The 25,635-nt window shown below is 38.1% G+C and overlaps 1 protein-coding gene across 1 annotated transcript in view; it reads left to right on the top strand.

The window, feature by feature from the left end:
• The window catches only part of FRY (FRY microtubule binding protein), a 248,280-nt gene that overhangs the window by 86,957 nt on the left and 135,688 nt on the right, over window positions 1-25,635 (top strand). The window contains 8 exon segments of the mRNA XM_070380441.1: window positions 5,454-5,593; window positions 9,223-9,313; window positions 9,541-9,620; window positions 9,738-9,818; window positions 14,610-14,778; window positions 17,342-17,434; window positions 17,530-17,628; window positions 19,675-19,776. Coding sequence (XP_070236542.1) covers window positions 5,454-5,593; window positions 9,223-9,313; window positions 9,541-9,620; window positions 9,738-9,818; window positions 14,610-14,778; window positions 17,342-17,434; window positions 17,530-17,628; window positions 19,675-19,776 — 855 coding nt within the window.

Below are 25,635 nucleotides of genomic sequence, written 5' to 3'. Positions count from 1 at the left end.
GAAGGCAGATGAAATTCTAGTGCTTCAACATGGAGTCTCATGCTGCAGTTCAGTGAAAATCTTATTTTAAATGTATAAGTGAAAAGTAAAATATATAAGTGAGAGTAAAAACAAATTGGCTGGCTTTGGATTCACATTAGTGTTATTCGGTGTTTCTTAAATTATTCACCAGTGGAAGTGGACCAGAAAGTGGACAAAGGTGTTAAAATTAAATAATGGAGATCTTTTCCTAATTTGCAAGAAAACATATTTAACAAATAGATTTTTACATTTTTAAGTTTTATAATAAATTATTCTTAAGCATTTGGTGTCTGTCATCACTCATTGAAATACTTTAATCTAGCAATAGTATGAAATGTGATCGAGTAAAAAGAAATTGCATCTGAACTGCTTTCATAGATCAATATTTTGTGGTATCACATAGAGAGAACCCTACCCCCCAGACACTTGGCCACCTGAACTAGTTTGAGAAATTAAACCATCAATGAAGTTACTTTAAAATTATTTATTAAATGCACCACTCATGAGTAGTCAGCCTTATAACTGTAAAATACAGAATGACTCCACTGAGTAATTATTCATACATTTATGTCTGAAGTTTCCCTCTTTGCATTCAGCAAGTATAATAAAATGCTTATGAAAAATTAATGTCATAGCTACAGCATAATGGACAGTCTCTTTTAGCCTATTTATATATAAAATGCCAAAGTAAACATTAAGAAAACATTTGCAAAGTACATTTAGTATTCCCCTCTATCCCCCCCACCCCCAAAAGAAAACACCAGTATGAAATAGTTCTGTGATTCTGTGCGCTTCAGGTCCTCAAGCTGCCCAGTACCTAGCTCATCTGTGATGGAAGAATATGATCATTTAAACGCAACAAGAACATCTTTGTAAATGTTCCTCCCCTTTCACAGCGACACAGAGCTAGAATTCATCTCACCATTGGCTCGGCTTCCAGTAAATGAAGGAGCTGAGCAACCAAGAAGCCAGCTAGACCTTACTCCCTTCCTGAGCTTTGAGGGCCAGGTCTTTGCGAATTCCACCCTTCCTTCCTGACAGCCTGAACTCAAAAGGGCAGTAACAGAGAGATGGAAAAAACACACACAGCCACCCCATGCTGACCTTTCATCTCTTCTAAGATGATCTCAGTGTACTTGCCATGGAAAGTATGCTCAACAGATATAATACCAAGAATGGCTTTAGGAAGGCTTTTTCAGGCATAGAAAAAATTATTACAGCCGGGGTTTGAAAAACAGTATTGACATTCTCTAAGGGGAATATGAAAGTGTTAGTCGCTCAGTTGTGTCTGACTCTGTGACCCCATGGACTGTAGCCCGCCAGGCTCCTCTATTCATGGGATTCTCCAGGCAAGAATACTGGAGTGGTTAGCCATTCCCTTCTCCAGAGGATTGTGTGTTACACCTAAGTGAAGTAGCTGAATGCTCTACCTGGAGAGATTTAAGAGTCAGACACAGGTTTCCAGCACCTTGTTGGGTCTGAAGTAAGTAAAGGAGCTTGTACATATCCCACCCAATGTTTTTTTAAATCAGTGTTTAATTTTAGAGTAGTTTTGGGTTTATAGAAAAGTTGCAAAGGTAGTACAGACGCTTGTCATATACCCCACACCCAGTTTTTGCTATTAACCTCTTATATTATCAAGGTATATTTGTCACAACTAAGAAACCCAACATCAGTACAATATTATGGACTAAACTCTGTATTTCATCTGTTTTTCCCTAATGTGTGTCTTCTGTTCCAGGTTACCGTTGAGGATGCCACATTCCATTTAGTTATCATGTCTCCTTAGCATCTTATCCAGATTTGCACAAGTATTCTTAAATTATTGAAATATAATGGTAGCTACTTTAAGCTTTTATTACAGATTCAGTAATTAAGATGGAATTAACCCATGGTCAGGGACTCTGAATTCTGAACCCTTTACCGCTGTGGGAGGAACCCCCTCCGTTTTGTTGTCGTTTAGTCGCTAAGTCGTGTCCAGCTCTTTTGTGACCCCATGGACTGTAGCCCACCAGGCTTCTCTGTCCATGGGATTTTCCAGGCAAGAATACTGGAATGGGTTGCCATTTCCTTCTCCAGGGGATCTTCCCAACCCAGATATCAAACCCTGGTCTCCTGCATTGTAGGCAGATTCTTTACCACTGAGCCACTAGGGAAGCCAATTCGTTTACCAATTCAAAATATTTTAGATGATGGTGACTTGAGGAAAATATCCTTCTGATGCTTGGGTAACTAGAGAAAACAAGTAAATGAAACCCTTGACACACTGTAGTTGGCTTTCGTCCAAAAATTTTCTGCTGTTTTATCCACAGGAAGAGCAGGAAAATTTGTTATGACTGTGAATGTTACAGTATTGGAGGGTGGGGGTAGCGGGTAGCTCTTTAAAACAAAAACAAAAACAAAAAAAACTAGATATTTTAAAATTACAAAAACCTGTAAGAGTGACTAGGTTCACCAGGCAAGCTGAAAGCAATAGCCTATTTTTTTTAATATTATTATATTAACCCATAACTAAAGATAATGCAATGTTGAATTATATACATATAAGAGAGAGAGCATGAAATAAGCTGTCAAGAAATAGGGTCTGAGGAACACAGCATCACTGCCTTGCTCAGTCTTAGGGCTTGCTTTAAAGGTGACAGTGGAAAGTCCTGGTGACGTGAAGCATTGATCTTCCATGGCTCCAGTTGCCTGCTTTATAAAAGAAGTTAAGTCTCGCCTGCTTAACTACAGAAATAGTTTAGGTTAACTAAGGTTTTCCATTTCTGCTGCCACCTCCCCAGCTCAGGCCCTGAGCACTGTGTGCCTGGGGCTGTTGCAGGATTATCCTTATTCTATTCAAGTGTGTGTGTGCGTGTGTGTGTGTGTGTGCGTGTGTGTGTGTGTTCTCTTAACCGCCTTTGGTCCAGCCTGCATGCCACTGCTAGATTAAACCTCCCCAAACACTGTTTTTATGAGCTGAGTATTCTACTCAGCAACTTTTCAGAGCTTCTCATTTTCTAGAGAAGAAAACGGAAATTTTTTAGACTAGCATTAAATACCTTTTTTGGACTTCCCTGGTAGCTCAGACGGTAAAGTGTCTGCCTACAATGCGGGAGACCCGGGTTCAATCCCTGGGTCGGGAAGGTCTCCTGGAGAAGGAAATGGCAACCCACTCCAGTATTCTTGCCTGGAAAATCCCGTGGACAGAGGAGCCTGGTGGGCTACAGTCCATGGGGTCACAAAAGAGTTGGACATGACTGAGCGACTTCACTTTCACTTTCAAGTACCTTTTTTGATTTAGTTCCAACTTAAAATCATCAACTTTGTTTCCCTTCACTCTGGTGTGCCAGAATCCCTATACCAGTCAGATATTTTCTTCTTTCAGTTCCTTCAAAACCTTCATTAATTGTATAATCATTATCAACAAACAACTATTTTGCACCTTCCCAACCATAGGATTTCCTGCTTAGGCTCCTTACTTAGTTTCTTTTTTGACTATCATTTTAAATTTCTACCCTTTTTTTAAAAGGTCCAGGTAAAATCCTACCTTCATTTCTCTTAAACTCCCATCCATCCTCTATCTCCAGTGATCTCTCTCCTGAGAACTCCTGATTTTAATATGCACTCTTAATATGTTAGTATATTTCCTCCTGGTCTTATGTTCTATGCCTGCATATTTATACAATGAAAGAAAAGTGCAAGTGTTAGTTGCTCAGTCATGTCTGACTCTGTGACCCCATATACTGTAGCCCACTAGGCTCCTCTGTCCATTGAATTTCCCAGCAAGAATACTGGAGTGTGTCACCACTTACTTTTCCAGGGGATCTTCCCACCCAGGGATCAAGCCCAGGTCTCCTGCATTGGCAGGTGGATTCTTTACTGTTTGAGCCACCAGGGAAGCCCTATACTTATATAGGTTCTTTTACTCTTTTTTCACTTAACATATCCTGAACATTTTACAACATGAAGTGTTTTTGAAGCAAGATTGTTAATGGTTTCATAGAGAGTCTACATCAAATTCTACATTGGATTAAGGTATTTACACGTATAGTTGGACATTTGTTTCCATTTTTTTTGTTTTAAATAAGGCTGTCATAAACATTTTTACTCGTCTCTAATTATGTTCTTGAGAGAAATGCCTAAGAGTAGATTTATTAAGGATGCTTTTATTAGGTTCTTGATAAGTATTTCCAAATTATCTTCCAGATGTTATGCCAGTTTTTTCGTCTATCTGTAGTGTATGAACATGTTCGTCTTATCACTGTCTCATCAGCACTAGGCTTTATGATTTGCCTGTACTGTTTGTTAATTAAGTAGTTAATACCTAACTCATTGTAGTTTGACATGTTCCAGTTATAAGGTCTTCATCAGAGAGATGTTTTGCAAATAATTTCTCCCAGTCTATGGCTAGTCCTTTCATCACTTAACAATATCCCTCTAAAAGCATAAATTTTTGATTTTGGTGATTTTCAGTAGGTCGAATTCTCATGAACTCTGCTTTTGGTTTGGTCCCTAAGAAATCCTTGCCTACCTTAAAGTGGCAAGGATTTTCTCCTATATTTTCTTCAGAAGTTTTATAGTTTTAGATGTAATACTCAGATCTACGATCCATTTTGATATCATTTTTGCATATGAGATATGGATTGAGTCTCACTTTGGGGATGATAGTAAAAGATCAGGAATCTTTCCAAAATAAGGAAAGTAGAATAACTCATCTATCAAAAGCATGTTTGTTTTTTGAAGAAGAGGGGAGATGTTTGCCTTTAACACAGGGTACGTTATTGCTACTCACTTATTGAGTCTAATTTGAGGCATACTTCACATTGTATATGATTGATAACTGGCAGAAAACCATATATTGTATTGCTGCTGCTGCTGCTGCTGCTAAGTCGCTTCAGTCGTGTCCGACTCTGTGCGACCCCATAGACGGCAGCCTACCAGGCTCCCCCGTCCCTGGGATTGTCTAGGCAAGAATATTGGAGTGGGTTGCCATTTCCTTCTCCAAGTTGTATTACAACTTAGGTTATTTGGGGGGTAAACTTGTTTATTTCACCTAAGCCATTAGTATAATTATATTAATTAATGTATTTATTTGTATAACAAGCATTTTTGAGGATCTAAGAAGTACAAGGCACTGTACTTCTTAGGTGGTATGTGAAAATAATTTCTTTGCGGTCCATGCAATTAACATCTGATTTCTAGAATGAAAGGGAGTCAAAGTAATTAACTTTCTTAAGCCACAAAATTACTATTGTGTGAAGAGCATCTGTCAACAGTAAGAAACTTGGGTTCTTGGGAATGCATGTACTAAAAAGATTATTAAGGAGAGGAGTGTGATGAATAAGAATATTTTGTAGTGCCTATGGTTTGGAGTTATTTGTGAAATAAAAACTTTCTCAGTAATTGGCAGTGCCACGCAAGTTTTTTTAATCACCTGCTTTTCTCTGTAGGTCATCAGTTCAATGAGCTCCCTTTCTGAATACTGCCTGCCTTCCATTCTACGTACATTATTTGACTGGTATAAAAGGCAAAATGGCATTGAGGATGAATCACATGAGTACAGACCAAGAACCAGCAATAAATCCAAAAGGTACATTTCTTTTATATAAGGATTATGAGGATTATTCTTTCTTTCTTTTTAGGAAAAAAGAAAGGAACCAATCTGAGTGGGAGGTGGGAATGCCACTAGACCTTCTGATCTCTTTACACTTGAGCCTAGGCTGCAGGGGCCCCTTTTCTAGCAGGTGGCACCTTCGGAATGTTAGTTGCTGTGAGCCGCCACAGGTTGAAATGGTTCCATGACTTTATTTTGCCAGTGGTGGGGGCAGGGTGTCAAAGACCCCAGGTAACCCCCTTGCCTGCTTCTCTCCTGGGCTCTCTCTCCTTTGGTGCACAGTTAAAGGCAGAAAGCCCGCAGCAGGCCCTGCAGGACATTCCCTAGATATTCGGATTCACTTAGTAACCTTGGGCGCCCAGATTACGCAGTGGGAAGGTCAGTGGATTGGACATTGGGGATAGTCCCAGAATTGCCACCAATTAGCCATGAGACTCTGGGCAACTCCCCACCTGTCTGAACCTCAGCCTCTTCATGGGCAAAAGTGGGAAGTCAGATCACCCCATCCCTAGCTTCCCTCCCGGCTGAGATTTGCCTGTTTGTTCTGTGGTTCCCTTCTCTTGTGGATTTGAAAAGTAGAACTTGCTGCTACTTGTGCTGTTCAGGCATAAAACTTAAGATGCTTGGTTGATCTGTCCAATGAATGTATGTCCCCCAGAGTTCTAAGTAAATATGTATAATTTTGTGTGTTTGAAATAAACCTAATAAAGCAAGGTAGCAAATAAGAAGGTTTAATACATTTATCTTACTTTAAGGAATGAGAGATTATTTTAAAAGCACAGATTTCTCCACATGGATTATACATTTTTTAATGCTTTTAAAGACAATATGATGGAAATTAATCACTCAGAAAATCAGATATTAACTCCTACTTGTGAGTGATTTATTCCTCTCATGTTTCTTGACACTCCAGTGCTTAAAAATATGTAAACTTCTCTTGAAATTGAAGACTTATTATTTTACCAAATTACATGTCATCTGAACTTGTAATTTCATGTTGCAATATGCTTGAGTTTTATGCAAGATTTATTTACTTATTTTGTTTGGAGGAGAGATTAATAACTTGTATATTGAATAATTATTCTAGTTGAAGAGGATTTTTTTAACGGAGATAATTTATATGCTATAAAACACATCCTTTTAAAGTGTGTGAGTCAGTGCTTTCAGTTTATTCACAAGGTTGTATAGCCATCTCATTGTCTCATTCAATATTTTTATTACCCTAAAAAGAAACCCATAGCAATTAGCAGTTTCTCATAAATTACTTTTTAATGTATCAAATTTAAAGGTAGAATTTCAATTCTGTGTCTGAAAATGATTCAGTCTGTATGATTAATAAGTTCATCCACCTATTAATTAAGTATTTTCCCTGTATAACATGGCAGCTTATTAATAGATACTAAAACTTTCTAGGGGTGGAAAGTGGGACAGTTTGAATGAGCTTAATTCAGTTAGTTTTAGTTTTATTTTTCAGAATTGAGTTACTAAAACTAGATTTTTCATAAACTGATTTCTGTATGAATTGAAAATAATTGGTTTTTAGATTGTGTTACTGATTATTTCCAGGAGATCAGAGTAATTGTCAAGATCAAATACAGAACTGGTACAGTGAAATTCAATTCAGTTGTGTTTTAGTTAGCAATTGGAAGCTTAAAATGAGAGAGAATGTGTTTTAGAGAGAATATGTGTTTTGGAGAAAACCAAAAGAATGAGGGTCTCTAGAACATGAGGTAGCTAACAATGGGGTTTTTCTTATTAGAAACAAGAAAAGAGAACTTTAGGAAGAAGCATAAGCAACTGAAAACAGTCAAATGTGATGGAGGTGTATTTGGGTTATGATCTCTAAGATTGTGTATGATTTCTAAGATTAGTACAATATCAACATTTTGACTGCCAAATAAATTTGTCACATGCCTCTGGCTCCTGGCAGAGAGACCACAAACCAGCAACAACGTGAATTCATTATTGGAAATGCATATGTCTTCCTTTTATTTGAAAGCATAAATTGACTGATCAAATAAAGTCAAAGCAGGAGTTTAATTTTTTTTCTACCCCCAATTTTTTTTGTTTTGCTACTTTCTCAAGGTCCTCTGGCCCCTTTTGAAGACCCCAGTAGCCCTCCCCTCTCCACGTCTGCTGGCCATCTCTGAGAGTTTGCCTTCCCTTTGGTCTACAGACTTCTTGCTTCTCTTCTCCATGATGTAATCTCTAGGTCAGACTTGCAGACGCCCTGTGTTTAACGTAGCTCCATATGTTTTCCTCTCCTCCCTTCATCTGGCAGCAGCACTTTCTAATTCTGGTGGGTCTTGAAGGGCTCCAGGTAGATGATTTGGTCCATCGCTCTCCCTCCTGGCAGGACTGTTTGTTAATGATCCTGAAGAATGAGCTCCTACCCGGTTCATACATTTCCCCTTGCAAGTTAAAGCTGCAGCTTTCTTTGTTGACCTGCTCTGTCACCTGGTGGCTTAACTGGACGCTCTCAAGGCTGCAGAACTCCTCCAAAGTTCTTTTTTTTAAATCTTTTATATGCTTTCTTCTCATTCTCTCTGGACTGAAGAGAAAAACGTTCCATATTTAAAAGTATTTTGAAAATATCTGCCTGGCAAATCCAAATTCCATCATCCTTTCTCATGAGTTTTATTTAATATACAAGTACTGAGCAGTTGTGTGTTTGGGAGACTCTACTAAATACTTACACGTTTTAATACTCAAGCAAACCTTACTATAATGACTGTTATTATTTCCATTTTGTAAATGGAAAAATTACTGGTAAGTGGAAGAGCCATAATTTTCACCCAGGACCGTTCCACACCAGAGCCAACGCTCTTAGCCACCGTTCTTTGGTAAGGAGCTTGGCAGTCCCTTCATTTGTTCAGTTCCAAATTAGCCCTCAATCAGTTCATTAGAGAAGCAGGAAATGAAGGGAGGGAGGTAAAAACTCACACTTCTGTCCTCCTGACAGTGCTTATTCTGTTCCCTAACTTTTGATGAGTTCAGATGACTCTCCTTTGCCCCTTCTACCTCTTCGTCCATCTGCTCTTTAATCTTTCTCTCTTCCACCACCCCTTGACATCTTCTTTCTTCCTCTCATTAATCTCAAGTGGCAAAAGGTCAAGAGAAAGGGCCGGGAAGGCAGGGGGAACAACATTTAACACTGATCCTTCTTCACCCGCTACAGTCCTACTCCCATTGATAATCATACTATTTCTTTCCATTGTTTTGATCTTTTCACAAGATCCTCTAAGTGTCTATCTCTAGCCTGGGAGCCCTGGGTCATGTTTGTTTCCATCTTCAAGACGGTAGGATTCCTAAATTGAAAGGTACCTTAGGAAGGTCCACAAGGTGAGATTGTCGGTTCCCAAATAGTGACTCAAGTTGACTTGGTTGAACATTTAAAATATGATGTCAGATACTCTGATCCACAGTGTGTCCATCACACCACACTTATTATAGGAATAACTTCAGTGTGTATTTATCACTGCAGTCTTGTCATAACAAAATTGGTTTGCAGCCCATTGGGGATGAATCCTAGATTTTTGATGAATTATATCACTTGGAGAATGTCTTTAGTGCCTATTTAATGTGAATATTTTAAACTTTTACAGTGATGAACAGCAGCGAGATTATTTAATGGAAAGACGGGACCTCGCCATTGATTTTATTTTTTCTTTAGTATTAATAGAAGTTTTGAAACAGGTAGGTCATCAATTTAATGTTACCTTTAGATAAGGTTTATTTATCTAATAGCAACTTATATTTTTGAGGTCTAAGTTTATTAAATTGTCCATGAATTTCAAATACCATGTCACATGAACTATATTGCTTGATGGCTAAAGGCTGTCTATAGTCCACTGGAAGTACTCTTATTGATTTGATCTTTAATATTCCCTTCCAAGCTAAGAACCATCTTTTCTCTTTTCCAGATTCCACTTCATCCTGTAATAGACAGTTTAATACATGATGTTATTAACTTGGCTTTCAAGCACTTTAAGTACAAAGAAGGGTAAAGTAATTTCTTTCCTTCAAATTTTGAAGAAGTCGGGTGCTTAAAAAGAAATTGAGTTTGCTCTTCTCAGATGACCTGGGGGATTCCTCACTTGTCTAATTGTATCTTGTCTAGGTACCTTGGTCCTAACACTGGCAATATGCACATTGTGGCAGACCTGTATGCAGAAGTCATTGGTGTGCTGGCACAAGCTAAGTAAGTGAACCTCAGAATCCTTCACCATAAGAACCATGAGTGTCTGTGCCATCCGGCCCTACTCCCAGAAAGGGGAAGGGTGTGAGCTTACAAGAAACTTAGGGTTTATTTTTGCTGTGTGTGTCCTGTTGCTGAATCTCACTAGAAGCTCCCTGAGGCAAGTACCACGTCTTCTTCCAATTTGTTTTCTCCATTACCCTTTTCACTTGGCAGTCGGGCCTGATGCTACCAAGAGTCCATGAGTTTCAGACTACTGCATCCAAGAAGGAAATGGCCTAACCAAAGTACTTTTCTTCCTGCTCAATTTTTCAAAGAAGTTTATCAGTTTTAAAAGTCTTGTGTTCTATATTCCATGAGTGGGTGGTTACGGTGTAGCATCCATGAATGGGAAAATTCCATTCTAGAATGTCCCTTTACTATAGACCTTACTTAATTCAGCCGAGCTATAAATGTCCCAGACTCTGTCATGGAAACAAGTTGGAAAATTCTCATTGCTAAATTTATCTGGCCCCATAACACCATTTAGCAGGCTAGAACAAAATGGTATTAGACAATTAGCAATAAGATACTTCTTCCAAAAGTGATGTCACACCCTGTTCACCCATCTTCATCTTATTCAACCCAGAGGCAAATAGGGCAAGATCTTGGATGCCTAAGTTAGGCCAAGTGAGCCAGAAACTCAATGTGAATCCAAGCCAAGAGACCAGCTTGGAACAACAGTGATGCCCTGATCTTTGTGAAATGCAACCCTCAGAAAGATTTTTATCTTCAAGAGATGGAATTTCCTAACTTAGCAGCGTGGAAACACTCAATTTATCAAAAAACAAAAGTTTTTTAAAAGCACTTACTCAGCAAATTTAACTAGCCAAACGGTAGATATAACTCAGGAAACAGACCCCAAAAACTCCTTGACATGACTTTTTTAATCTAACCATGTTTGTCTGTTCATCTTGACTACCTATTCTAACACATAAAACGTCCGCATTAGATGAAAGAGATGTGGGTACACCTACGCAATGAGAAATTTCAGCCTCAAAACCTGACAGCAATAGAGAGGAAAGAAACGGACCCAAGCATACATAAGAACTAAACAGTAGAATTACCTGGAGCATTTTGCATGAGAATATATATTGTACTTTTATTATATAGCCCATTGTAATAATTGTGGCTCATGAGTCATTAAAAAAATGTATAATGCATTTTGGAGAGATTTCTATTACAAGTAGATAATGAAAGTACTGGCTTTTTGAAGGGATAAGTTACAGTTATCTGGTAAATTAACTCATATGTCTCTACCTCATACCTAGAAAAGATCAGAAAAATGACTTGTTAATATGTATTTTGGCTGGTTTGTCAAATCCTGAAAATCTCATCATATTCCTTTGTAATTATCCCGGCATAACTTATACAATCATTTGGAAAGTTTAGTATGCCAAAAATGACTTCTTGTGTTTTTCTTAGTTTTTGTGAACTGTACCTAACAATATCAGTTCCTATAGAAGGACTTTCCTTAGCTACATCGATTTTCAATTGAGAATGAATTGAGAGATGTCATAATTAAAACAACACTTTAAGGTTGTAGGAATTTCCACATTAGGTCAGATTTATGATCCACTGAGGCACTGTTTCTTGCCAATAGTGACTTTTTCAATTTTCATGATGTCAATATTTGTCTCAGTTCTGCAATAGTAGGCTATAACAAATGCCTCAATTTGGATAATTGTCCAGCACTTTCTAGTCACAAGAAAATGCTTTCACCAATAGGTTCTTGAAGTAATTGCAGTAATATATAGTAATCACAGTGATAAATTCTCAAATGGTCAGTATAGAGTTAACCTTTTGGGTGTCATACTACAAATTATCGTATTACATTCTTCTCATTAGTATACCAGAACCATTTCTTTATTGTCGCCTTAGAAAATTACTGCTTCCTTTGTTCTCGGTGGGGGAAAAAAAAAGGATGTATGCTTATCTGATACAGGATGGTTATCTTTCTTAAAAAAATAAACTTGAGTAATGTAACAATTCTAATTTTAGATTTTATATCTAGATCCCAGTGGTAATATATACAAAATATTTTCTTCATTCTGACTTTATTTATTAATGCTGAGTTTGGTCTTTAAGCAGAAACACTATTTTTACTCTTACTAGTGATAATGTGCTTAATTCCTATCAGAAATTTTTTTGCTATTAAGTGATATTCACCCAGGGTCTTAGCACTTTCAAAGTTAAAGTTAAAATTAGATTTTTTTAAGGTAAGTTTTGGGGGTTAAAGTCTGGTATATTCATTTAAATAGTGATGTTTGTTTTTAAGATTCATAATTTCAAATTTTTTCTTTTTTTATATGATATAATTTTAATGTATATATTTTATAGTCTCACTTAATAATAATATAAATATTGTGCATTCTATACATTTTAAAGCAGGAGACTGAAAAGTTTTTAGTTACTGTATTTACTAAAGAATATTGAACACTAAAAGCATGGTTATTGAAAAGAAATTTATTTTTCCCTAAAATTATTTTAAGGGAAAATAACTTTTAAGTATGAGTAGGTTTCTAGATTATTTTTATTTTAAAATAACATGTTTATGTCATTTAGAACTTTTTAAAGTAAAACATAGCCATATTTATTTTTAAATGAAAAATAGACATTTAGCCACTAACTTGTGAGAATGTTGAAATAATAACATATACAAATAACCTGCCTTTCCCTACCTCTCCTTGTTTTAGTCATGGATTAGAAAAGGAAAGCATGCTTTCTAAGTATCATGTGATCTTTAAAACCATATAGCTTTAACCTATAAAGTTACCTTTTCCTTTTAAAGTCTCTCATTTCAAAATTAAAACCATAGATTTTTTTTTTTTTTAGTGTTTGGAAATAGCTTGAGTTAAAAAGAATAGAATGGAATTCTTAAAAAGTCTAGTTTGAAACTGTGAAATTTTATAATCTTGATTGGAAATGTCACTCCTGTCTCTTTGCCATGATGTTTCTGCTTCCTGTCCTTCATCTGTCCCTGGTTAAAACTCTGCTCACCCTTCACCCCAACATAAATCCCCTCTAATGTATTCTTTGATTATCCAGCTGAAAAGAGCCCCTTCATTCTCCAGTGCCTGCCCCCAGCCCCTTTAGGTGTATTATTCACATAAAGGGCAGTGTGAAATATGATCTGTGTGAAGAATGATCTGGGTTGGGGCATTTCACCTTCCTGAAGGACCAGAGAGATCCAGGAAGAGTCCCAGGCACTTGCTAACATACCTCAAATAATAGTAATGGTTATTGTTATTTTTGAAATTATTATTATTCACATGGCTCATGGTCAGTGCTACATTGTTTTATCTTGCCAACTAAACTGCACACTGTTCTAAATAGGGTGGGGACTACATTTCTCAGCTCGCAACTGTCAAAGGCAGCAGCAAAATAGTGGACATTTCTGGATTTCACATCAGAAGGTCTGTGTTTGAGTCTCATCTTTGTCACATTGATCTTCTGACTTGTTTCTTCATAAAATGGAAACGCATTCACTACTTATGCTGCTCCATTGCCTTCTTAAAATTTTTTTACTCTACACAGCAGACATAAAGAAAAACTCATAAATTGTTTAGAAAATATGATTTTAAAAAACTGTTACCAAATGTAACAGTTCCCGCACTCAAACCAGGAACAAGAAAATGGCCAGTTCTCATGAAGCCCCTTCCACCCAACTTGCCAAACACACACCCCCTGCACTGCCTGTTGGTGAAACTGTGTCCATATATTTACTTTATATGTCCTGAAATTTCTACTCTGAGGTGTTGAGAGTTGTTGTTCCAAACTTCTGGGGTTCTGTTAATTGGCCTTCAACTTTTATAAACATAATCACCCTTTCTGATCATGTCTTGTTCCTAAGTGATCCTATGTGGAAACTCAGGAAACAGAATGCAGTGAATCTTAGAAAACTACCCTTGTTTTTCCTTTTTTTAAACTGATAGTCAAACCAGCCATCTCAGATATAGCTTGGATAACTTGTTTGTTTATGTTCCTTTACCCTTCGGCACTTTGACAATCTGCTACTTCTCCACCCTCTTAGGATCTATTCTTTTCTTAAACTTTTTATGATAATGTTGTTGTTGTGATTAATGTTATTAATATTATTTTACTTTCAAACTGTATAAATACCCTAAGTTCCTTGGGGATCGTCTCTTTTTAGTTGTAAAATCCCATACATGTATTAGACAGCTTAGTCATCTTTTAGAAATGATTTGAATTTTCCCATTACTAGATTTTTCCTTCAACCTAAAAATATTTTTCTCAATAATCATTAACCTAAAACTGTAAAAGAAACAACAACAGAAAACTTTGTAAATGGATGTAGAAATATGACTTGGCATTATTTGCTGCTGTTGTCAGAAATACCTGGCCTCCTATAATATATTATTGCTCATCTGTTCACAATTGGATACTTCAGGCCCTTGGGCTCTGTAAGTACCCAGGCAATTGCTAAGCCAGAGGAAATGGAGCTTTTCATCATTTCAATTTAAGAGCTAGAGCATTTGGAAGGGCTCTAAATAACCTTGCCTCTTCTCCCTAGCTTGAAGGAGACGTTGAGCGTCTGGTAGAATAAGGGAAGAAACAAGATTGGATGCTTACCACAGCCCCAATGTCAAGACTTTTACAGAATGCCCGTCATTGTCCTTCAGCTGATGGGAACGTGTCCCCGTCAGTTGTGCTGTCACTCCTGGATGTCGGAGGCTCGCATTTCCCCCACATTCCTACCCATCATTTCACAAATCACTCCTGTCCTTTTCTTAGATTCCCTGCTGTAAAGAAGAAATTTATGGCAGAGCTCAAAGAATTACGGCACAAAGAGCAGAGCCCATATATCGTTCAAAGCATCATCAGCTTGATAATGGGGATGAAGTTCTTCCGAATTAAGATGTATCCAGTGGAGGACTTTGAGGCCTCTCTCCAGTTTATGCAGGTACTGTCTTGGGCGGGAACGTGTGCATCTTCCCTCCTCAGAGTGACTGACCTGAAAGGTGAGAACCCACTCACTAAAGTCCTACTATTTTTTTCTCAATAATTCATGTGCTCATTTGCTTAGTAGTGTCCAACTCCCTGTGACCCTTTGGACTGCAGCCCACCAGGATCCTCTATCCATGGGATTTTTTGGGCAAGAATACTGGAGTGGGTTGCCATTTCCTCCTCCAGGGGATATTCCCCAACCAGGGATTGAACCCATGTCTCTTGTGTTTCCTGCATTCTCGGCGAGTGGGTTTCATAACCTAGTGATAGAATTTTAGGCATATAATTTCATTTTTAAACTCATATCATCTTTGGAGTAGGTGTACAGTGGAATTTTATTTGTAGATTTTTTTTCTTTTTTTCACTCATTGGTTGCATATTATTCTGTTAATAAAATATGGCTTTATTTTTTACTTTTTAAGATCGATAGCATTGAGTTGGCAATGTTAACATTTCTAGGCATCAGAACTTTAAGTAATGAAATCCTTATACTTACTGTAAAAATCAACTAAACCATTTAGGTTTAGGTGTCTGTGACACAGTGTTCACCATTTTGTACTAAAGAATTATTGCTAATAAGGATTTCCCAGAGTACACAGCTGTATTAGATTTTATAAAACTTTAGTATCTGAAGGATTTTTTTTCTAATGGCGCTGTGAATTAGATTTAGTGGGAACCTTAATAAAGAGTTTCAATACCAGGGTTATGAATGGAGGTTGTTCCACTTCATACATGCTAGGATGAGTATGAGCAGAAAGACAGATGACAGCAAGTTACCTGTTGGTGAGGTTGTAGAGAAATGGTAACCCTCATACACTGCTGGTGGAAGTGTAAAATAGACAAGCAGCTTTTGAAAACAGTCTAGCAATTCCTCAAATATTTAAATCTAGAATCATCAATCCAGTAATTCCAATTCTAGGTATATTATACCCAAGAAAAATGAAAATGTATGCCCACACAAAATCTTGAATGTAAGTGTTCACAGAAGCATTATTCCTAATAGCCAATGTCCAGGAGAGGCAAACCCACAGAGATGGGAAATAGGTTAGTTGTGTTGGGCTGGAGGAGGCAGCTGTGCTTAGGGAGGGCCGGCCTTCTGGCTCACGGGTGCAAAGTTTCTTTCTGTGATAATGAAAAGATTCTACATTTGATTGTGATGAAAGATGTACAATTGTGAATATACTAAAAGCTATCTAGTTGTACACTTTATAAAAGTGAATTGCATGGTATGTGAACTGTATTCAATAAAGCTGTTTAAAAAAAGAATATAGGCCCATATCAAACTTGAGGAATACAAGCTTCAGTGCTTACCAGTTCTGTGACCTTGGACAAGTCACAACCTAACTCCTCCCAGCTTCACTTACCTTTCCTGCAGAGTGGTAACAGCGACACTCACTTTGGAAGGTGGTTCTGAGCATTCTTGGACTCAGTAAATACTATTTTTCTCTCTCTCATGCTAATGATTCGTGTATATGTGTATGTGCATGACAGTTTGAGATGATATTTACATATGTATGCAAAATAATGTGGGAAAAGGACCATAATTCTGGGAACCATAATGCCCCATTCTGTATAGGGAAAACAGTCTCAAAGACTTTGCATGCCGGCAATGCCTGTCTTGGACTGAGGTCTTAGTATGATATTCATACACTGGGGACTTGAGTAACTGTTGCTGCTGATAGTCTCAATGTGGACTGAAAAAAAGTGGTAATAGTTGATACACATATTACATGTCATCAGAAGTACCTGTAACCTTGGATTCTTCCATGAAAGCTACATCTGGAAAAGACCACAGTAAGTTAAGACCCAAAAAGTCAGGAAGGGGAAGGGGGCTGGCAGAATTCTAAACAGGCCAACTCTTCTAATAAATTATTCCCCAGGCAACCAAAAGCACCCTTTGGGGTCAGGAGTCCACAGGCAAAGACCTCCTTGCTGGAGGAATGCTTCCAAAGGTTTCCTTGTCCCAGGTGGGGAAGGGAAGCATTCCAGACTTGCTCATGAAACTATCTGAACAATAAACACCTAAAAAGTCAGGGCTAACAAGTAAACATCTTTGTGCCCAGGGTTGTCAGGGCCTAAAACAAGTTGAATGTCTTCTGCATCTCTCCCCGTGTTTTCCTTCTCTGGGGATCTGTATTTGTGGGTTATTCAAGGACCCAGGGCTCCCCCACATAGTAGCTAGTCAATAGCAATTTGTTGGAAATAAATGAATGAACCAACCAGTAAGTCAGGGGATGAACACCTGCTTACTGGTTATAGACACTTTGTCCTTTCAGCATCGTGATTTTGGGATAGAAATTAGGGGGAGAGTGAGAAAACCAGCCCTGTAAAATGTCATTGGAGGCTATTGTGAACTTAAATATAAATGCTGGACTCCAATGATTTTTTAAAAATAGATTATGGTGTATGCGATGTTATTGAGTGTTACTGAATTAAGATCTGTTGACTTAAATTTGTTTACCTACAATTTTCTGTGCACATTTCAATCTTTCTCCCTCCCTTGACTTTCTGCTTCCCAGGAATGTGCACATTACTTTCTTGAGGTCAAAGACAAAGATATCAAACACGCCTTGGCTGGGCTGTTTGTTGAAATTCTTGTCCCAGTGGCTGCTGTAAGTTACATTTTCATTTTAAAGAATCTCTTCAAATTGGATTAGAGAATCAGCAATTTCATTAAGTATAATATGAACACGCATCTCTGTTTCAGGCTGTTAAAAATGAAGTTAATGTTCCCTGCCTCAGAAACTTCGTTGAAAGCCTGTATGATACCACGCTGGAACTTTCTTCTCGAAAGAAGCATTCCTTGGTTAGTAACTGTGAGAAAATTCAAAACACAAAACTGCAGTGACCCAAATTCCTAGGCTGAAGTCTGTTTGAGAGTCATAAGAGTTCCGCAGATGGGAGAATTACCTACAGCTCCCTCAAAAAGTGCTAAGTCATGTCCAACTCTTGTGATTGAATGAACTGTAGCCTGTCAGGCTCCTCTGTCCATGGGATTCTCAAAGAGGCAACATTTCAGAATTTGGAGCTGGTACCTAATATTAAACATTGATTGAATCATGGTAACCGGAAGGAATTAGACCATGTTACCTCAAAGACCCTACTAGTCCTAAAGATTCTGCTGTTTATGTTCAAAGATTGGTTTAACCTAATATTTATTTTAATTTGTACTTTTTCCAATCTGAAGGCTAAAGATGTTAACAAAAGTTTCTCTTCTCAAGCCCAAGGAATTTTCACTGGCTAATTCCCATCCTGATTTTCAGAATCAAAATGGAACCAGACAGGAAAGGGAGTTAGAACACAGAGAGCTGCCCATGGGAAAGATTCTCTGAAGGCTGAGAAAACAGTCTTGGGGAAGGCTTTTGTGGTGAAAAGCAGCATAGAAGTTTTTAAAATCACATCACCCTTTTTCCTCCATTGTCCTCAGAAACGCTTGCAAAATGCCCACATCTGCACAACACCCGTTGGGCCTGGGAGTGTTACAAAGTCTGGGGTGGTGAATAAAGAATAAAGCTCTGATTTATGAATTGGAAGGTGGTAGATCAGCTGTACCTGCGATGGTAAAGAGGAAGCTGGATGCTTGGGTTGCTGATTTCTAGTATTGTTTATGTTACTCTTTAAAGTATGAACATTACCACCATTATCTGAGCAAATACTCAGAGTTGCTTTGCTGGAAGTGGTGACAGATTTGTTCATTTGTCTACCTTCTGTGGTCTCTGTGACTGCTTGTATTTTGTGTTTAAATTACCAGCTGTAATTAGAGTTGTACTCAATGACAGTGGTAGTTCAACATCACTTTAAAACTAAGTTAATTTAAAAAAAAAAAAAAAGTTAATGGAATGTTAAGCACTGAATCTCACTGTGGCAATAGATTTTTTCTAATTCAAGTTAATGGATGAACCAGTTATATTTTTGTTTAAATCTTCACTAGCCCTTGTTTTCGGAGACATTAAGGTATATACTATCTGGTTCAGCAAAATGGTGGTGAGTTCTGCATGTATACTGTAAAAACCACCCACCAGCTTTTCTGTCTTCTCCAGTTGCTGCGGGAAACCTGCCCAGTTAAGCAGGAAAACCACAGTAGCACCTCTGTTTATTCGGTTGTAAGCAAATTCCTCCTGCGGTTAAATTTGTCTTGGTGGAGTTTACCAGGGCAATAACATTTCCTTGAGGAATCTTCCTTAATTACAGGAAGATTGCATGCAAAAGAAAATATATACACCTACCTCTAAGACAGGGACAAACTAATAGATGTTTATGAGCAAAAACCAGTAACATTTTCAAAGTCAGTGTGCCTTCCTCCTTTTTTTCCAGAGGATTGAGAGTGATCTATGATTGTTTTTAAAATTCATAAGGGAAGACTAAATCAGTGAATCAGATTTCTATTTATGATCCATGAAACTCACTCTACTTTGTACATTGTTGATTCTGTTTAGTCACTAAGTCACGTCTGACTCTGCAACCCTATGGACTGAAGCCTGCCAGGCTCCTCTGTCTGTGGGAACTGCCAGGCAAAAATACTGGAGTAGTTGCCATTTCCTTCTCCAGGGGATCTTCCCAACCCAGGGATCAAACCCACCTCTCCTGCACTGGGAAGCATATTCTTTACCACTGAGCCACCAGGGAAGCCCAATCCTATACACAACTCTAGAGTATTCCATTTCCATCCTTCTCAGAAACACTTGCAAAATGCCCACCTCTACGCAGCACCCATTGGGCGTGGGTGTGTTACAGAGCCTGGCCCGTATGGCACACGGGGGAGCTGGATGGATGGACGGTGGTTCCAGAGAGCCTGTGTTACCTGAGTGATTGCAATTACATCATCCTGTGGCCTCCTCTTCTCTCTCCTCAGGCCTTGTACCCACTGGTGACCTGTCTGCTCTGCGTCAGCCAGAAGCAGCTGTTCCTGAACAGGTGGCACGTTTTCCTCAACAACTGCTTATCCAACCTTAAAGTGAGTATTTGTCAGCTCGAAAAACTCTTTTATGAAAACGTATTATGTGTCTGAGGCTGGTGTGTGCTCCTGAGAGTGACTCCTGAGGTTTGTGGGGGAAATGATCCTGTACTATGGGAATAATGAAGAAAGTATTAATGAGCGTTTTCCTTTTTAAATATAGTCCGTTGTAGAAGGTGATTGGGGATAAGAGAAATCATGTCAAATTTGAGGGGGGAGTCTTTTAAATTTTTAAAAAACACTTATTTTCCTATTGAAGTACAGTTGCTTTACAGTGTTGTAAAATCTTATCTAATAAGGATCACTCGAAAGGTAGAATTAAATGCCCCTTTGTATGCATCTGTGTGTATGCATGTGTGCTCAGCTGTGTCAGCTCTTTGCGACCCCATGGACTGTAACCTGCCAGGCTCCTGTGTCCATGGAATTTCCCAGGCAAGAATACTGGAGGGTTCAGGATGGAGGGGACACATATATACCTATGGCCGATTCATATTGATGAATGGCAAAAACTATCACAATACTGTAATTATCCTCCAATTAAAATAAATAAATTAAAAAAAAAGAATACTAGAGCAGGTTACCATTTCCTTCTCCAGAGGATCTTCCTGACCCAGGGATCGAACCCACATCTCTTGCATCTCCTGCATTGGCAGGCAGATTATTTACAACTGGTGCCTCCTGAGAAGCCTGTATGCATCTATGGTCAGGCTTTAAATGACTGAAAAAAGAGGAAGTCACACTTCACTGACAGAAGCAGGTGAAATTATTTCGGAAGCTCACCCAAATCTGCTCCAGCCTCCCCCTGACTCATTCCAGGCTAGGAAAACATTAAGTTGGCCAAAAAGTTCGTTTGGAGTTTCTGTAAAATGTTGTGGAAAAATCGGAATGAACTTTTGGGTCAGCACATTATTTGCAGAGGGGTTTGCGGGGGAGGATTGACCTACTAACAGAAAGCACTTATTTCCTGTCCCTGTTATTTGTGATTATTTGAAGGTATTCTATTCAAGCCACATGATATTCAATTATTAGTCCTAGGCACTCACTGAACAATGGGTGATGGAAGGAGCCAAGGCATGGTCCCTGAAACCGAGGCATGCATGTTCAGTTGCCCAGTTATGTCTGACTCTTTGCAACCCCATGGACTATGTGCCCACCAGGCTCTTCTGTCCATGGGATTCCCCAGGCAAGAATACTGGAGTGGGTTGCTGTGCTCTCATCCAGGGGATCTCTCCGACCCAGGGAATGAACCCAAGTCTCCTGCATTAACTGGAGAAGGAAATGGCTGTCCATTCCAGTATTCTTGCCTGGAGAATCCCATGGATAGAGAAGCCTGGTGGGCTACAATCCATGAGGTCACACAGAGTCAGATACAACTGAGCAATTTAGCAGCAGCAGCAGCTCCTGCATTGGCAGGCAGATTCTTTACTACTGAGTCACCTGGGAAGACCCTGAAACCTGGGAACTTAGAGTTAAAACAGCCATAATGATTAGCTTTTAAATTGCCTTAAAACTTGAACATGGTGAATAGATTTTAAGTTTTAGTGACCTGTTGATAAAAGTCAACTAAGTGAACACCATTTCTAATATAAGCAAATAGCACCTAATTATCGTAATTTTTCTCCTGTGTCCAAAAATATTGAATTCCTTTTATAATTTTAATGCTTCTTCAGAATTTAAAAAATATATATATTTAGTTATAAAATCCTGTATGTATTTGTACATGCTGTCTTGTCTTTTTTATTTTAAGACACTTTAATTTAGTGAAGTGGTTAAGATTAATTATATTATTTTGGCATTTACCATCATGACACAGTAATCTGCATTGGAGCTGTTTGAAGCAGTAGCTAGATACTGGCTCTGAAAGCTGATTGTGAAATCCAAGATTAGAATCATTTATTTTCTTCAAATTGGCAGGGAAATATAATAGCAGTGGATATAGAATTAAGCCTTTAAGAATTCTGGAAAACAAAGTGCTTTTCAGGATATCAACTATTATATAATGGCCACTTTCAGAGGTTTTATTCAGGGATTTATCCATCTGTCATATGCCTCTAACACACAGCTTAATGTCATTTTTTGTTGTTACTTCATCCACTTTTATGCTATTCAGTTATTCTAGTTAAACATGTTTTTTCTTCTACATTTTACACAAAGAAAAAGATCATTTTGTTCAAAACAAAAAAAAGAGAGACTTGATTAAGAACGTTCAGTTTTCTGTATTTTTTATGCTAGATGTTTGTGATGAATTTTAGTATCAAAATAGTGTTTTGCATTAAAATTTACTATTGTGGCCCAAAAGACCAACATTTTTTTGTGTCCAGAATTGCTTTTGAAATACAGTAGCATAATCTTACTTTGAACTTAATTGCTTTATATTTAAGTATAAAATCAGCCACTTAAAAAATTTTTATTGAAGCATAGTTGCTATACAATTTTGTGTTAATTTCTACTGTACAGCAGAGTGAACCAGCTATACATATACACATATCCCCTCTTTTTTTAGATTTCCTCCCCATTTTGGTCACCTCTGAGCACTGAGTAGCATTCCGTGTTTTATACAGTAGGTTCACATTAGTTACCTATTTTAATTGCTTTACAGTTAGAATACTATGTGAAAGTCAGTGGAAGCCCACCAAAAAGACTTAGTAAGAGAGTTACACACAGCCCTTGAGAGAAGGGCTGATGATGTTTCCCCATGTGAATATTTCAAGCATCAGGATTTCCCAATGGGGAAAGCAATAAGATCAGAAAGGTACTCAAAGTGGGGAAGATAGGAAAGTCAGTTATATAAAAACTAGATCCAGGGTGCCTGTTCTCAAGGAGCTTGATGTTTCAATGGGGGATGTGTAATGAAGTTTCAAAATGCATGTGGCAGACAAGGGATGCAAAAGCTGGGAGTGAGGAGACACCTGTGCCATTTCGACAGGTCAGGTGCCCAGTGAAGCATAAAGCAGGTAGTTACTGGGCAAAGGAAAGGCAATGATCCTTCACTTTATGGGTAGGTAATGGTCGAAATTCACCTCCTCGAGGGTAAAAGGTATAGAAAATCTTTGATGAGCTACAGTTGAAACAAAATTGTAGCACATGTATTTAGAACTCAACCCAGTAAGGATTAAATGGGACCATTTAAAATGTCATTAATATACAGAAAACCTTCCAAACCACCTCAAGAGTCCTCAACAGGCAAGAAATACCCGAGGAAAAGCTAACATGGTTTCAGGAGCACACTTTGTCTTGAATGGCTTCAGTATTTTGTGGGGTTTAGAGCCAACCATATCATTTCAAAAAGGACCTCCAGTCCAGCTCTTTCCTCTGTTCACTGTCCCTCTGGCCGCCCCCCCGGCCCCTACACGCGCTCAGGCATAATGAACCCCGTGTTTGCCCCTACGTGTCGAACTTGGTGGCCACCTTTGATGTGTTCTGCCGGGGAGAGTTGTCAAGGTGGCAGCATGACATAGGGCGGAGTAGAAATGTGTATGAGCATGAAAAATCTGCTTTTAAAGTAAACAAGGTCTCAGATTCAGCGCTCATTTAATGTCGGGCCCTGGTTTATCCTCAGCGTCAGCCTGTCAGGAGCAGGCTGCTTCGGTCACACAAACGTGAAGTCTTTATTTACACTTGTTAACTCGGTCAACTGTGTGTTAGCAAGCTGCCCTTGTAAAGTGGTGAGAAATTTACTACACCTTCTCACCGCGACCTTGACATCTTTCAGGAACCTCTGGTCAGTGAGGACCAGTACTTATATGCTTTTATGAATTTTATGTCAGAATTTGAATATACTGAGCTGTTAAAAAATGCTATATTCCCTTCCTGTATACCCTAGTATATCTAATTCTAAAAAAGGGAAATATGTTTTAAAAACTTGATTTAATAGTGCTTTCATATTTTGTCATGAATCCCCATTAATAGTTTTTTAAATTAAAATTATTACGTATTCATTATAAGTATGTGCAAGTTTCTTGTCCTTGAAAATGGATATAATTGGAAGAACTTTTACATTTTCTTTTTCTTACAATAATTAATACATATTAAAACCAGTGAAGTCTTCTTTATTAAAAAGAAAAGAAACCTCAAAAGTTAAGAAATTTATTTATACAATATAGTTAATAACAAGAAGAGGTCTCATTGATTGGAGATTAGTTATGAGCCAGGCCAGCAGTAGGGCCTTTAAATGTATGTTGTGGATTATCATGACAATATCATAGCCTGCATTGAATTCCCCATATGCTTTCATGTTGTTATTTATGTTTTTACCAGAAATTTTTCTCAGGTGGCAATATTTTTTTTAACTTTTCTTTTTATATTGGCGTATAGCTAATTAAAAATGTTATGATAATTTCAGGTGGACAGTAAAGGGACTCAGCCATATATATACATGTGTCCATTCTCCCCCACACTCCTCTCCCATCCAGGCTGTTATATAACATTGAGCAGAGTTCCCCTGTGCTCTCCAGTAGGACCAGTGGGGAAGGATGGGGGAAAGGAAGGACAGTTAGGGAGTTTGGGATTGACATGTACATACTGCTGTATTTAAAATGCTCAGAAATATTGAAGGTGTATCATCTGAAGGTTAGACATTAGTCAGCATAGCTTCAAAGTCCTAGAAACCACAGTACAGAATTAAAAATATTTCTCTTTTCATCTCAGTCCCTATTTGCACTAGGACTAGAATGCATTCACTTAGTCAGCTGGTCATCAATTCTTCACCAGAAATGTACCAGGCAGTGTTCCAGATGCTGGGAATAAGTGATGAATGAGACAGTGACGCTGCAGTTCTTTTAGACCTTGTAATTCAGTGGAGGAGACAGACCAGAAACAAGTAAACAGCAAGGACAAAAACTTCAGGTGGTGCTAACTGCTATGAAGAAAATCAAATAGGACCTAATGATAGAGAATCACACATTCAGAATGGTGCAGGGAGGGGAGGGGACAAGAAAGGTCTTTTGATTGCCATTAAGAATATCAAAGTTTGGCTGCCATTAATTTTTTTGATGAATCTTATCATATATCTTCATGTGTAATAATCACAGTGAAGTTAAAGGAGTGTTTTTAACTTTTCATGTAAATATAAGGGTATTAATGATGTCTTCGGAGAAGGTGATGGCACCCCACTCCAGTACTCTTGCCTGGAAAATCCCATGGCCAGAGGAGCCTGGTAGGCTGCAGTCCATGGGGTCGCGAAGAGTTGGACATGACTGAGCGACTTCACTTTCACTTTTCACTTTCATGCATTGGAGAAGGAAATGGCAACCCACTCTAGTGTTCTTGCCTGGAGAATCCCAGCGACGGCGGAGCCTGGTGGGCTGCCGTCAGTGGGGTCGCATAGAGTCGGACACGACTGAAGCAACTTAGCAGCAGCAGCAGCAATGATGTCTTTATTTTACAAAGGGGAAGCATTGAGTAATATATTAAGGGTTCCACAGTCATTGCCTGAATACATTAAAATGTATGGTCCTATTTAAAACAACTACTCTCCTCTTGGTAAATACTATGTTTAAATGGTACAGTATTAGCTATTTAAAATAGTTTTCAAGAAGTAGTTATTCTGTTTTAATATAACTTTATTTCTATAAATTTGAGACAATCTCATCTATGTTTCAGATCCATCAAAGGTACATTTCAAAGTGGAATTTATAAATTTTAATAGAACACATACATTGGGTCAGAAAATTAGTGAGCAGATGACAGGTGTGTTACTTACTTTTTTTAATGCCTTTTTTATTCAGCCAGTGAATAGAAAAAATAATCTCTGTAAATTGTTAGTATGGTAATTTTAGAGGTTATCCTAAACTATATCATATGATGTCATTTGGATAATACAGTCATCAAAAAGATTGAATTATGATCAAAGTAATTTGA

Source organism: Bos mutus, chromosome 12 (assembly GCF_027580195.1).
Source record: "Bos mutus isolate GX-2022 chromosome 12, NWIPB_WYAK_1.1, whole genome shotgun sequence".
Taxonomy (NCBI): domain Eukaryota; kingdom Metazoa; phylum Chordata; class Mammalia; order Artiodactyla; family Bovidae; genus Bos; species Bos mutus.
The sequence above is the reverse complement of the archived record's forward strand: the minus strand, read 5'-3'. Positions and strand labels throughout refer to the sequence as shown.